Here is a 13,578-nt window from a genome sequence, read left to right as displayed (position 1 = left end):
GGAGCAACCAGTATCAAACAGCTTCGTTTGAAAGTGTACGTCTTTGTAATGTTTAAGTCTTAATATGTGCTCTGCGTTACCTGGGAGCTTAAACTTCCAGTTTTCAGAAGAGTATTTGAGATCACCTGGTAACTCTGCCAAACGCTTGAAAAAATGTTGAAGAAACTCATAAATGCAGAGGGGCTAGAAAGAAAGGTTATTTGTGCTAAAAATCTCTCAAAGCTGGGATTTCTTCAGAGAGCTGAGCAGAAGTTACTCAGATTAGTGGGGGAGGGAGAAGCTTTATGCTACCAACATATTTTTGTATATCGCCACTTAGGATGACTGAGAGCATCACTGTACGGTGAATACTCAATATTAAAATATGAGCTCTATGAGGATTGGGAGGGGGGGGATTTTTTGCTTGGTTACTTGTTTTCTTTCAATTGGACACATAGGGAACACGTGATAAAGGGAAATCTCCATGTCCTTACTACATTCCACTTCTTAAGTTTAATTATTGGAACCAGGTTTCCTATATGAATACTTACGCCATTCAAAACGTGCTTTATTTCAGTAGTTACCAGTAATTGTTTTTGCTGGCAAGGCCATGTTCCAGAACATTCATAGAGAGCACACACAGAGGAAGTCGCTACCACTAAAGCAAATCCAATTAAAAAGATATTTACAGAAAAATAAGTGATGCTAGTTACCACCTCAAAAAAGAAGAAGAAAAACAATTAAAAACATCCTTACATAAAGGAAGTCTTTCTTTTCCTTGCTTGTGGTAATACGAGGGTAATGGATGCCTCTCTGTTGAGAGGCCAGTAAGTTTTACTTTTTGGAATGAAAAACAAATTTAAGTCAGAGGAGGAAATCATAAGGAGCTGCCACACACTAAGTTCTGTATCTGAGCCATCTACTGCCACCGTATCCTGGAGAGAAAAAAGGGAACGTTCATAAAGAATAAACAACCATCCAGAACTGGTGGGGCACCAAAGCCTCATCAATGTCCGGTTCAGATATTCTTATCCCCCCTACCCTTATTGTTACTAATATGCTCAATTTACTAAGTGAAATCACTCCAAAAGTGGCCTCTAAGTTTGTGTCCATCTTTCAGTGGATAAACTGTGAGCCTGTAAAACATTACACATGGTAATAGCAACTGTTAATTAATATTCATCAGAATTAAGGGGAGAAGTCATTATCAAAAATTTCTCTCCAAAATGTTAAGGACAAGAGTGAAAAATGACGTTTTACATAGGTTTATATATTTTAAAAGTTTTCATTACTATAGTCATTGTTTTAAATTAACTTTCTCTAGACAAAATAAAGTGTTGTACTACATTGCAGCCTCACTGTTAGGAATGAAGATAGAGGAGACAATGCAGGAAGGCCAACACACACGACCAAAATGGAGAGTATCCAAGTCATAGAAGAATGGTAAGTTGGTCAAACTGTTGTCTAGGAAATGTTTTTAATTTGCCTGTAACTAATATCAAGAATTGCCTTGGTTTTTATGCTTCCGGAATGTCCTTTTAATTACTTTTCCTCCAAAAAATTCTATAGAAAAGGAAGCAAAATCTGTCCAGACAATGAAAAGCCAGCAGAGACATTCATAAGCCAGGCTTACTTACAGTTTCTTATTTGCGGGGGAGAACGGTGGGGAGGAATGGGAGGCACATGGATGGTTCCATAGATCTGTGGGTCTCTATAAGAAGCCTCTGCCACCTGTGGGATCATTTTCTTCTGTTTATCGAGACAAGAAGAAAAACTAACGGGGCCCAAGTGTACTTCATAGTCAGATTTTTAACATGGCTACCTTTCATAAAACAGCTTGGACTATGGTTTCACTGGAATTCACCAAGGAAACACATACCTTGAGAAACAGGCTAACACACATTGGAAATCTGAAATTCTGCCTAAAGTTAGGGCCCATGTTTATTGTGTTGGGAAAAATGATAACCTATCAGTAGCCTTGAGTTCTCTAGTCCCATAAAAAGTAAATTAAAACTTACCTCAAGAGGATATGATTGATGGTAAAAGCAACCCAAACTACTCATTGTCTTCATTGCTACTCAAGGTCATTTATGAGAGGACAATGTCAGAAATTTCCACAAAATACTGTAGTGAGGAAAGCTTCCCAATAGAAAATGAGGGAGCACAGGTTGCTTGTCAGCTCCATCCACCTCAGCAGGTTCTTTCACTCTCCTCAGAGAGAGGACTTTTCACCTTCAAATCTGTATGTTTATACTTTTGGGATCAAATTACAATTACTTTGCTGGATAGTTTAAATGTTAAACACTTTCTCATTCATTAGATCTTTTGGACTGCCGAAAAGCTATCACATATTCCCATCATCCAGTCTGCCTTGCATGCAGAGTAGGAGTTGATAAATGGACTTGAAGGGAAATCATATAGACAAACGTCAGTTATTGTGCAACATGATTACATGGAAGCTATTAACAACAGCTAGTAAAGCTCTTGTATTGGATCCTATCAGGGAGGGGGGGGGCGAGCGCTCAGAATTAAGTTTGAAACTATATTTAATTGTTGTTAAGTAACTTGGAGTCTTACCTTCTCAAGCTATTCATTAGTACATTAATGGATTAGTGACACAAGTTAGTCTTCTGATCACTTATCCAGTGTGTCCACTGTTACAATCCACGAATAGTTTCCTTCAGAAAATGGGAATAAGGACTTTTTCCCATTTCTTCTCTCTCCAGTTTTGCCAGCAATGTCCGTCACATCTCATGCCAATAGATCATCATTCAGGTCAATAGCACCAAACAGAGGGAAGCTTAGCAACCCTTAGGTACAAGCACAGAGAAATATGCTAATTTAAATGCTCTCTGAATTACTATTTTGTTGGGCCTCATTAGTATGCTTTTGGCTGCCAAGAGCCTTTTGTTTTTCTTGTCCTTCCTGAACCAAATCGTGTGGCAGCCAGTGATTGGCCAAACACCATCAGAAGCAGGCAGGGACATCAGGTGTCATCTAAACCCCTCATGGAAAAGAGTCTTTTGCCAGCTCCCTGAAATCACATCTCCTTTAACTGCAAAGGCAGGAATTCAGTGCTGTTGTGGGATTTTGTCTTTGAGTCTGATGGCTAACAACACTAGTAGAAAACTTGTAGAAAGCCAAGTGCATGTCTCGTAACGTTAAACACGTTTAGTGGGCTATTGAGATAATGAATGCACAAGTGGAGAGTGAACAAAATTCCCCTGTCACTGCTGAAGCCTTGTTGCTTCCAGTTTTCACTCTGGACTACAGTGCAGTTGAAAGGAGAATTTTTGGATGAATGTATGAAAACACTGTTACAAAAATAGATGCATATTTGTAATGATACTTTGCTTTTGCAGCCAAAATCCTACTGCAGATGAAATTTTGTCTTGGGCTCAGAATTTTGACAAGATGATGAAAACACCAGCTGGGAGGAACCTTTTCAGAGAGTTTCTTCGAACAGAGTATAGTGAGGAGAACCTGCTTTTCTGGCTTGCCTGTGAAGATCTAAAGAAGGAACAGAACAAGAAAGTTATTGAAGAAAAAGCAAGACTTATATATGAAGATTACATTTCTATACTATCACCAAAAGAGGTAAAGCTGTAAACATTACGTTTGCATTTTCTGTTATTCTGGAGCAGAAATGTTATACCCTGGATTGCCAGATGGGGCTCTGAAGGTCTGCCTGATTTGTCAGATGAAAGTCTTAGTATGGACATTAAATCAGGAAAGGAAGGGACACAGGTGCCAGGCCATTTAGCATCACTGGCCAGAACACTCAAAGCTCTCTATAAGACTCAAGAAACTCCAGTAAGAGAAGGCTGAGAAATAGGTATGCTTCTTCAGTAATGCTACCTGCCTGCCAGAGAGAGGAAGTAAGTAATGCAAATGAATTTCTGGAGAAAAGGCACCCAAATTAAGGAATTTAAATCAGAATCATTATAGATTTATCTGCTGCAACAGCTGTCTGGGAGAAAATCCAAATTTGCACTGGTTATTCCTATGTGGGAGTCCAGGAATGGAGACCACGTATTTTCTCTGATGAAAAGTATGAGAACATCTAGGAAATTATATAAGATTTGCATCAACCCTGAAACTGAAATAGTCAAATTATGAAATTATCTTCACCTGGACTAAAGAAAAAGTATCCCCTATCACACCATGTTTTGGAATAGAGAGATATATAAATATATCAGCACTATAGAAGAACCTTTCTTAGGCCACATCATGTACCTTTAGCTCCTTTGCCTTGTCTGTGCATTGCATCTGACTTTCCACTCAATGGTGTTATGCTAATTTATGCTCACTGTGAAGAACCTTGCTTCCTACATTTTACTTCTGCACTGCATTCAGTAATAATTTGCAACTTCATTCATATGAATGAAGCCCACAGCAATTTATAGCTCCATTATCTTCTCTTGTGCCATAGTGTATACTTTTGCTTTGGAGTGAGATAACTGCCAGTACAGCAAGCTAATAATGAGGTTTTCTTATAATATCTCTAGTACATAAGTATGTGCTAAATGCTCAGTTGTCTTTTTAAGCTAAGGTCAACCAGCAGTTAAAATTCAAACTAACTAAATGCTATTTGACTTAGGGTTTAACAAAACTACTCACAAACTTGATGCACTGGACGTGTGCAGATGTCATCGATCCAGTTGCTCCTGCAACTGGAAATCTGAGGCAAACAAGAACTGTTTGCAATGCTTTAGATCGGCACAGGAGCTGAAAAGTTCTTGTTCATGCAGGCATCCCATTCCAGATGTGATCTTCTGGCATAAGAGCTAAAGTATTTAGCATCACATGTTCAGTGATGAAGTTACTGAGGCAGAAGGCCTTAGTATTATAAACAGACACTTTGTATTCATCTGTTTAGCAAGGAAATACCTTTAATAATTCCAGCTAGTTTTGCCATCTGGCTTTAGTGAGTCACTGAAAAACTATGATGTAAATTAGTAGTTCCATAATTAAATTTTTTTCATTCTATAAGTGCAATTAGCTTTTACTATATTCAACGGCACAAAACCCCACCATCCTGCCGAATTTGAGCTTTTTATCCCAGCTATTATATTTGATAATGAAGAACCAATTAGTTAACTGCACAAACTTTTTTTGCTGATATGTGCATGTCCATGTGTGTCAGGGGGAGAATTGCTTAAATCTTAGCGTGTCGTTTCTGTGCTACAGAAATGCAATGGTCTAGGATTGAAACCTATTCAAATAAATTCTGAAGACACGTGGCTGCAACCCTGCTTCTCAAAACTACCAGAGCACTACACCCCTGCACACTGTTACATCTAAAAGCAGGTAGTCACTGGCTGAGCGGCCACACCGGTCTGTTCATTCCTGCTGCGCAACCCGGTCTGCTCGCACAGCTACCTTAGTTAGACAATGACTCCTACCAGAAAAACGCCCGCGTTGAAAAACCGCCCAGAAAAGAAGTGCCGCTTTCAGACGGATCGATTCCTTAACTCAGCGAGCTGCGGGGCTGCGCAGAGAGCCGTGCCAGCACAAGGGATGGGGAGCGCCAGGGTGGGAAAGGGGGAAAGCCGCTCATGGCAGCTGACGCAGACCCGCTGCCCATCCGTAGGGGAGGCGAATGCCAACGCCCCGGGGTGCTGCGTGCAGGCGTAGCAAGGAGCACTTGGACGGAGAGCGTGCGTTAAGCAGGCATAATGGATGTTCTGCAGAGACAGCGTACTTGAATAATAGGTACGGTTTGCTAGCATGAATAGGCAACAGTTTACTCGCAGTTAGGCTGCATCGTAGCTGTGCCTTGTGACCGATAACCAAGTAACAGCAAATATTGGAGGAGAAAGAGCTTGCCTGCTGTGGCAGTAACATACTCCCATATGCCAACAAACCGACAATGCCAGATTCTACAGTTGGTACTGAAGATACAATGAAAACGTATATTTACTCCTTGGTACACCTGTATTTCAAAGATTTTGCTTCACCACATATAACAATACACAAGCTCACGCATCCACACATGTTCTGAGGTAGCATCCTTCACATATCAAGGTGTCTTGGTACGTGGAGCTTTCCAGGGTTGAACTCAATTCTTCGGACAATATGACTGTTTATATGGTTGCAGAGTAGTAGGGTCAGATTGCAACCTGGTGTAAATTATAGTAGCTTAACTGATCTATGCTTGGTATTTCTCTACTCAGTGTTTTAGCCTTTTTCTCCTTAGCTGAGTAAACCCTTGCTGGCCCCAGTGGGCTTTCCTGCTACTGCCATTTCATTTAATCCAGAAGGCATTAATTTTACTGGTTTTACAGCATTTTGTGGATAAGCTGTACATTCTTTCAAATTTCTAAAGGATATTCTAAAATCATCTGTGCATTCATCCCAAGCATAATATGCCCTTTTCTGTCTAGGCACAGGAGTTCATTACAAATGGAAAGTAAGTGAGAAGCTAAAATTGAAACTTGCTAACAACTTCAATATGGGCATATGATATCCTGAAAGTATAAATTACTAGATGTTGAAGAGTCTCAAAAAGAAGGACTAATCTGAAATAGTTAATATTAATGGGGAGATTAACACAATAGAAATTATAAAAAACTCTGGGTAATTTGTGAGTAACAAGTGTAGTGCCTGAAAAAAATGGGAAAAAAATCTGTAGGGCAGCCAGATGAGAATGCTGAATAGAAAGCTTCTAAAGATTTAACCACAAATGGTCAGGAAAAAAACATTTCAGCTCTCTGAATGACAGTCATGCAGCATTCATTTCAGAGAAGTAATTTTAAATATGTAAAAATTTTTTTTTAATGTAAAATAACATATTTTGGGAAATCTGGGTTACTGCAGAGGTTTATTTAGTTGCACTGTATTTATTCTGTTATACAGCTGCATTTCATCTTACAGATCTTAAGATGGATGCAGAGACCAGGTCAAAACTGAAATAGAGTTGACTGTATCGGTCTGTAATTTGGTGGCTCTGAAAGAAGCACAGAGCATTACTTGAATAAACTGATAAACTTGTCATGTTCAATGGAGCCCTGGGAAATAAAGATACATATAACAGCCTTTCCAATATTACTATTTAAAATTAGTGTGTTCTCATCTTCTTCAGGTTAGTCTTGATTCCCGGGTGAGAGAAGTGATCAACAGAAACTTGTTGGATCCCAGCCCTCACATGTATGAAGATGCCCAACTCCAGATATACACCCTAATGCACAGAGACTCTTTTCCAAGGTTTTTGAACTCTCAGATTTATAAGTCTCTTGTTGAAAGTATGACAGGCTCTACTTCTGAAACTTAGTTTTAATTTTCAAGCAAAATAACTTGATTTTTTGGGGGTGGGTGGGATGGAAGAAAAGTAGTTTAATAACATCTGGAGCTGGGTTCCTGGAGAACTACAGTTTAGCACTACTCAGGCTACTGTGAAGAAAACAAATACATATTATGGTCTCTGTCTACATTTTTACCAAGGTCCTCCTTGCTTGAGATGGCATGGGAGGGGAACAATGGATTTGCCAAAATACATTTGTTTCACACTCCTTTCACCCTACTGCAGTCAAGATTGCAATGATGTATTTGTAGTTTTATGAACAGTCTCCTTGTGTATCCTCACACTGCATGTGCAAGGTAAAACCGCTTCACTTACCACTTAGTTGTTGCAATATTTAATCCAATAACATAAATTATATCTGTACTTAAGAACTTTTTTTGTGCAATACAGTCTTATGATACATAGAAACAATTGCAGCAAACCAGAAAGAGGCTTGCATTTTTTAACATCACTAACTGAAAAAAGCCAATTTTTAAGGTGTAGCATTACTCAACATCCTCTACTGAGTACAATACACTGACTTTTTGAAGCCAATATTTCTGTACAGAAAAAAAGAGCTATTTATCACTGTTTATTTGAAATAAATCAAGCGGAGGATTCCTCTGGTTGTTCACTGCCAAAACTGTGGCATTTTCATTACTGAGTTTGCAATGTCAAAAAAGAAAAAAAAAAAAAAAAAAAGGAAAAAAAAGCACAAACCACTTAAAGGGATCCATATCTGGGTGACACAATCTATGCGCTGATATTGTTTAATTGTTAAAAGAACAAAGATTTTCAATGTACATTTCAGATGTCAGATACTGTAATTGATTTATTAAAGACTGGCTAACCAGTTCTAACACTGTTGTATAATGTTATGTACTTCAGCAAAAAAACAAAAACAAAAACAAAAAAACAAAAAGCTTGATAATTTAGTTTTTTTAATAAAGAAATTTAATAAAAGATTGCCTACATGTAGCATTTTAGAGCATTTTAGAACATTTTGATGAATTGCATCTGTCCTGTAAGATTTTTTTTTTTGAAAGCTAAATCCAGTAAAAAATGTTTTTAAGCAAAGTAATGTTTTACAAGGTGGCGGGTTAAAGAAGACTTATCTTAGCTTCTAGCCTCATTGATTTTGAGTAACTCCTTGAAAACAAGGGGTTTAGAGAGTAATATTAAACCAAACTTAAAGGGCTCCTAAACCTACAGTCCTTACCCAAGCAAAATGCCTACAGAAATGCAATGGGTGTCTTTCCTGGGTAAAGAATCCTGTACTGAGCCCTTAATCAGAGCTAAGGCAGCACAGTACACCCATCACTTGGCTGCCATGGTGTTTTTAATAGGTGTTTGCTTGGCCTTTTTATCAAAAAATGTCCAATTTTAGGATGCATTTTGATGTTTAAAGAGACAGTGACTTGGAACTTAAAAAACCCACATCTTTATACCTACCATATACAAGTAAAATGAGTGTTAGCATCCCTCACAAACTGCTAAAGATATACCAAGAAATGGCTTTGAATACTTGTTAAATATATATATATGTGTGTGTATGTGTATATATATATTTAATACTGACAACTCTGGTCTTGTACTAAGACTTAAGAGGCAAGGTTCTTCTCACTTGCATAGGACTAAACATGGCATAAGCCTGTTGCTTTTGAAGGGACTGGAAGGTCTGGCAGTTGTGTCCTTGAGCGGAATCTAGCCCTAACACACTTGGCTCCAACCACCCAGTTCCTCCTTGCAGGCAGCCTCTGGTGCCGGCTCTCGCTGCAGCCGTGGCTGCCGAGGCACGTCTGCTGCTATACAGTAACTGGTAGGATGCAGGTCTTAGTTTATCTTCTGGGGCTTATATTTTTCCTTTGTTTTACTACCTCTCATTTTTTTTAATTTATTGAACATGCTTCAAATAGCAAGTCTGGGGAATTTTTTAATCATTCTTTTTACTTGAAACCTGTGTGCTTTTTTTGGATATATATATATATATATATACGAACAATTTAACGAACTGTTTCTTAAACTCATTTGGTTTTGTAATTTATATAGAATTCAGGAGATGATTAAAAGGGCTATTCTCTATTCCCTATGCAAATATTTTAACTGTTGTAGTGTTTGACAAAATGGGATCTAAACAAAAATCTGCAAAGTGGAAAACAAATCTGTTTACAGTGGCGTTGCTGACTATCCTACCATATTCAGCACTTTTAAATATTGTTATTTATGAAAATGTAGTTTAAAATGCAAGACAAAATATTTATAAATGTTTCTTTTAATAAATACCTGTTTTGTCTGAAAGTGTTATTGTGTTATGACAACTTTATTCATGTTGGTTAGCTACTTACCATTATGAATAAAATATTCAATTATTATACTGATAGAATAATAGCTATGAAGTTTACAAATCCTGAGGGGGGAAAATTCAGTGAGACAGGACTGCCTCCTTCTACTGTGAAATACTGTTAGAAAAAATGAATTTTTCTGGCTTTTTTTCTTAATTGGAATTTAACTATGGTCCTACATATGTCTAGTATCATTTGATTACAGTTATATTTACTGTGGTACTAAACATATACAGCATCATATATGTATATATTTACATAGTGTAATTTCAAGTTTGTTGGTGTTTAAGGCACAATACATTTAGTCCACACATCTAAACAATGTGTAAGAGACAAAACTGCATGCATAAGTCTTTACAAATGTAGACTTGAATATTCTTAGTGTTACTATTTGATGGTGACCTGCTAGTCGTAAGCTATCTTTATAAGATATTTCACACAGGTAGAAGTTCTTGTCAACATAGACAAGTCATCCTTTCAAGGACAGTTTTAAAGCTAAATGTGCAGGCCCTAAAATATTATCTTGATTTCTAGCATAAGATTCCAAAATCTGTATTTGGAAACTGTTACATCATTTTGAAAAATATTACATCAATCTTCAGTGTAATACTGCAATGAAATCACGTTCAAAATTTCTTGTCTTAAATCCTCTATTTGGAGGGATTTAAAAATTGAACATAATGTGAAGTTTCTTTCTTGGAGCAAATGCTCATATTAAAATGTTTAATATACATTTCATCTATCAGTTTGGGTTTCCCAAATTTTTTTATGAAAAAATGGATTTGGTCCAAGTGGACAACAAGTCATGCCATAACATGATCTCATTGCCTATCATACAGTTCTTTGAACACAAATTGTAAAACAGTCAAGCTATTAAACTGATTTATTGTGCATGCAGTGTACAATACACTTTGAAAAACTGCCTAAATACACTTATTCTATAGCGTGGAATAAAATAAGTATGTATTTAACTTGTATTTCAGTTTTTCATGAGAATGTATATAGCAAGTGCACTACAGAAAGCGAGTTATGTTTTTGTCACTTTTGCCCAGTGTTTAATCTTTTCTGTCAAATAGAGCCTAATGCCAAATAGCCACAAATAAGCAGAGCACTTGTGTACACTCCTGACCTTTAGGTTTCAAAGAAACTGGATATATATTGTATTATGCATGTGTTCAACTTAGCTGTTTACAGTCAACTTTCACATAACTGAGCTGAAAGTAGTTTGGGATACCCAGGATAAAACAAAACCCGCAGACAGTATCAAGAGCATTTAAATTAGACTGAAGGCACATATGGTATGAAGGAGACTAAAGGTACGATGGAGAAAAGACAGGTCAGTGACACAGGTGGCTGGGCTGCATGTTAACCAGCTGGGTCCACGCAGCATGGTACTGTGGAAATGTGGCCACAGCGCTTCCAGGTCCACAGCCCATCAACAACTTGCTTGAGCACCTGTGGAGTCCACATAATCCATTCGCAGGGCAACCGAGTGGACACAAACCAGACTTAAGCTAGTAATAGCTCTGTTTTAAATTAAAACCATGCTAAAGTGTCTGCTAGGCTGTAGTCTAAACCAAGCAAATAGAGGAGACCTACATTCTACCTTAAACAGCCAGGGTTTAAGCTCTCACCCAAACTTGCTCCCCTAGGCAGTAAATTCAATCGCAAGGAGCATCTGCCTGTGGATCCAGTATCTAGAACAGGCAGGGGGCTCTTTTGCTGGGAGTAGCTTGCCGGACTGACCACGCCGTGAGCCCGCTCAGGAACCAGCAGCTTCTGTATGCAGTAAGTGCTTGCAAAAGCCATTTAGCATAAGTATTCCAGAACGCCAATTCAAAAGCAATCAAAGGTGATACAAGAAAGTCTCTTAACTTCAGTGGCTCTCTACACCACAAGGAGTAAAGTTCACACCTCTACAATGTCTGTGAGCCTGCTCCTGGCAGTGTTAACCCAGCCAACGATAGCCTGAGTCCTTATCAAATCTAACAAAGCAAAAAATTAAGGTTGCATGTAGACAGACAGCTGCAATGTCTGCTCCAAGTTGATTTGAACTAGGTCCAACTACCAACTTCAAAATAGGGTTTTTCTCAACCTGCAATGCTGTTTTTGGAGAGACCCAAGAGTAGCACTGTAGCACATCCTGGGACATGGCTGCAGTGACAAAAGTCCAGTCGTGTTCACCAATACCCTGAGTATGTTTGCAGCGACAGAACATCAGCCCCATTCTCACAGGTCCTGAATACTTCTGCCAGCAGTAGAAGTGACGTTTGTGGGATGAAAGAACAAAGCAATAATGGTGCCAAAATCAGCTGGAAAAAACCTGACATTAACATTGTCTGCATATTACTTTAACGTTATACCAAAAGACAGATTTTGCCCCTTCCTTCATCCATAAACTCACTCGGTGTCAATCCATCCTTCTGACTTAAAACAGGGATACAATTCAAGTGATTCAAAGGCTGACCATCAGTCATTGACTCACACTACCTTTTTTTCTTCTCAAAAGCCTTACATTACATCACCCCTTACTCTAAATTTCCTGAGTTCTGCATACTTCTCTCACAAGCAGGGTTCACACAGCCATTAAGACTCTTAATTTCTTTCATTGTTACAGAACACCAAAATATTTGGTCTATTAAATGCACAAATTTGATAATTTTTCCCTCACCCTTCTGAAAGAAGGCTTCAGGGAGCTTCATGGGCAGGCAGCAGTGAGTGCAAGGGAAGCTTTTGGTGGGTGAGATTTCATAAACAACAGCCTGGGCTGTTTGTCAGCACCAGACTAGCCGCGCAGACTGGATGTTCTCCACAACGCTCTTCGAGTGTGATTTTATTTATAAATTATTCCTACAGTGTATTTTGCCAATAAACCTTATTCAAAGCGGTGCATTTAGAATCATAGGAAAAGGCTTTTATCCAACCATTCATTTTAATCTTTAATATTCCAAATAACAAATTCTCACGTTGACCGTATTGCCTTTGGACTTCTAGAATGGAACAAAACTTCCAAGTTTTCACTTCTGACTACCAAAACTACTTAGGTGTGCAAGCATTACTCTTGCTTTTGATATTACATTCATGAAAATAACAATTTACTAATGTATCATATGGAAGTTATTGTTATTCCACCAGTGTAATTAGTTGTAAAGTATTATTACTTAGTTCTGTTAACACATGAACAAGGACGGAAGAAGAGCAAAGACCCGACTTTGACTCCTCCAATGATTGTAATATAAAATACTGCCTAATAAAGTTTTATGGATAGTTGCACATTTTTATAATAAAGTATATTCTTCAAACTGTTTTGAGTTTAGCCAAGAATCTCATTAACGATGTTATCTAAACCAAGGTTACTATGCCACCGACTGCATACCAGAGGGGATTTGTCAGGTATTCCCACAATGCCCATCACATCCCGTTCACTACATGACCGCATTTTCACTGCCTTCCAGTTTAGAACTTTGATGTAAGACACCGTGCTCAGATCTGTATTTTGTAAGTGGGTAGTCCTTCGTCTCACTACTGATCTCTGACACAAAAGCTCTTTCAATTGCCCTTTTTTCTTCTTCTGACAATGCTTTTCCTCTAAATGCTTAATTTTGCACTTGCTTTTACTGTGGAGGTGTCCTTCCGCAAGTATTTGCAGGTTCCTCCTCCTCCCCCGGGTATTTTAATTCTGAAAATTTCTTCTGGAGTGAGAGGACAAGACCTGTAGGGGTAACCTGGATATCCAAACCCCCAACTGAAACTTTCCGCATCCCCTTCCAGGTAAGCAGCCTTGCAGGCCGGCTGCAGTGTCGGAGGACACTAAACCGCCCCAGTGAACACCTTGGCACGCCTGCGGGGTCTTACCCCAGGAGCCCTTTTGGGGCTTGGGCGCTTTTTATTTTATTTTTTCTGTCAGAACGAATAAAAAAAAAACCCCACCCAAATGTCACCTCCCGTGCCCACACCGGCCGCCCGAGGCCCACA

General features: G+C 38.6%; 1 protein-coding gene across 4 annotated transcripts in view; it reads left to right on the top strand.

Annotated features, from left to right (window-relative positions):
* RGS17 (regulator of G protein signaling 17) overlaps positions 1-10,574 on the top strand; it is a 76,221-nt gene extending 65,647 nt beyond the window's left edge. For all 4 annotated transcript variants that reach the window (XM_030021900.2, XM_030021899.2, XM_030021902.2 and 1 more), the window contains exons 3-5: positions 1,333-1,422; positions 3,342-3,576; positions 7,064-10,574. In XM_030021900.2, coding sequence (XP_029877760.1) covers positions 1,333-1,422; positions 3,342-3,576; positions 7,064-7,252 — 514 coding nt within the window. In that variant the 3' untranslated portion in view covers positions 7,253-10,574. The remainder of the gene's footprint in view (positions 1-1,332; positions 1,423-3,341; positions 3,577-7,063) is intronic.
* Positions 10,575-13,578: the final 3,004 nt, after the last annotated feature.

Source organism: Aquila chrysaetos, chromosome 8 (genome assembly GCF_900496995.4).
Source record: "Aquila chrysaetos chrysaetos chromosome 8, bAquChr1.4, whole genome shotgun sequence".
NCBI classification, from domain to species: Eukaryota; Metazoa; Chordata; class Aves; order Accipitriformes; family Accipitridae; genus Aquila; species Aquila chrysaetos.
The sequence above is the reverse complement of the archived record's forward strand: the minus strand, read 5'-3'. Positions and strand labels throughout refer to the sequence as shown.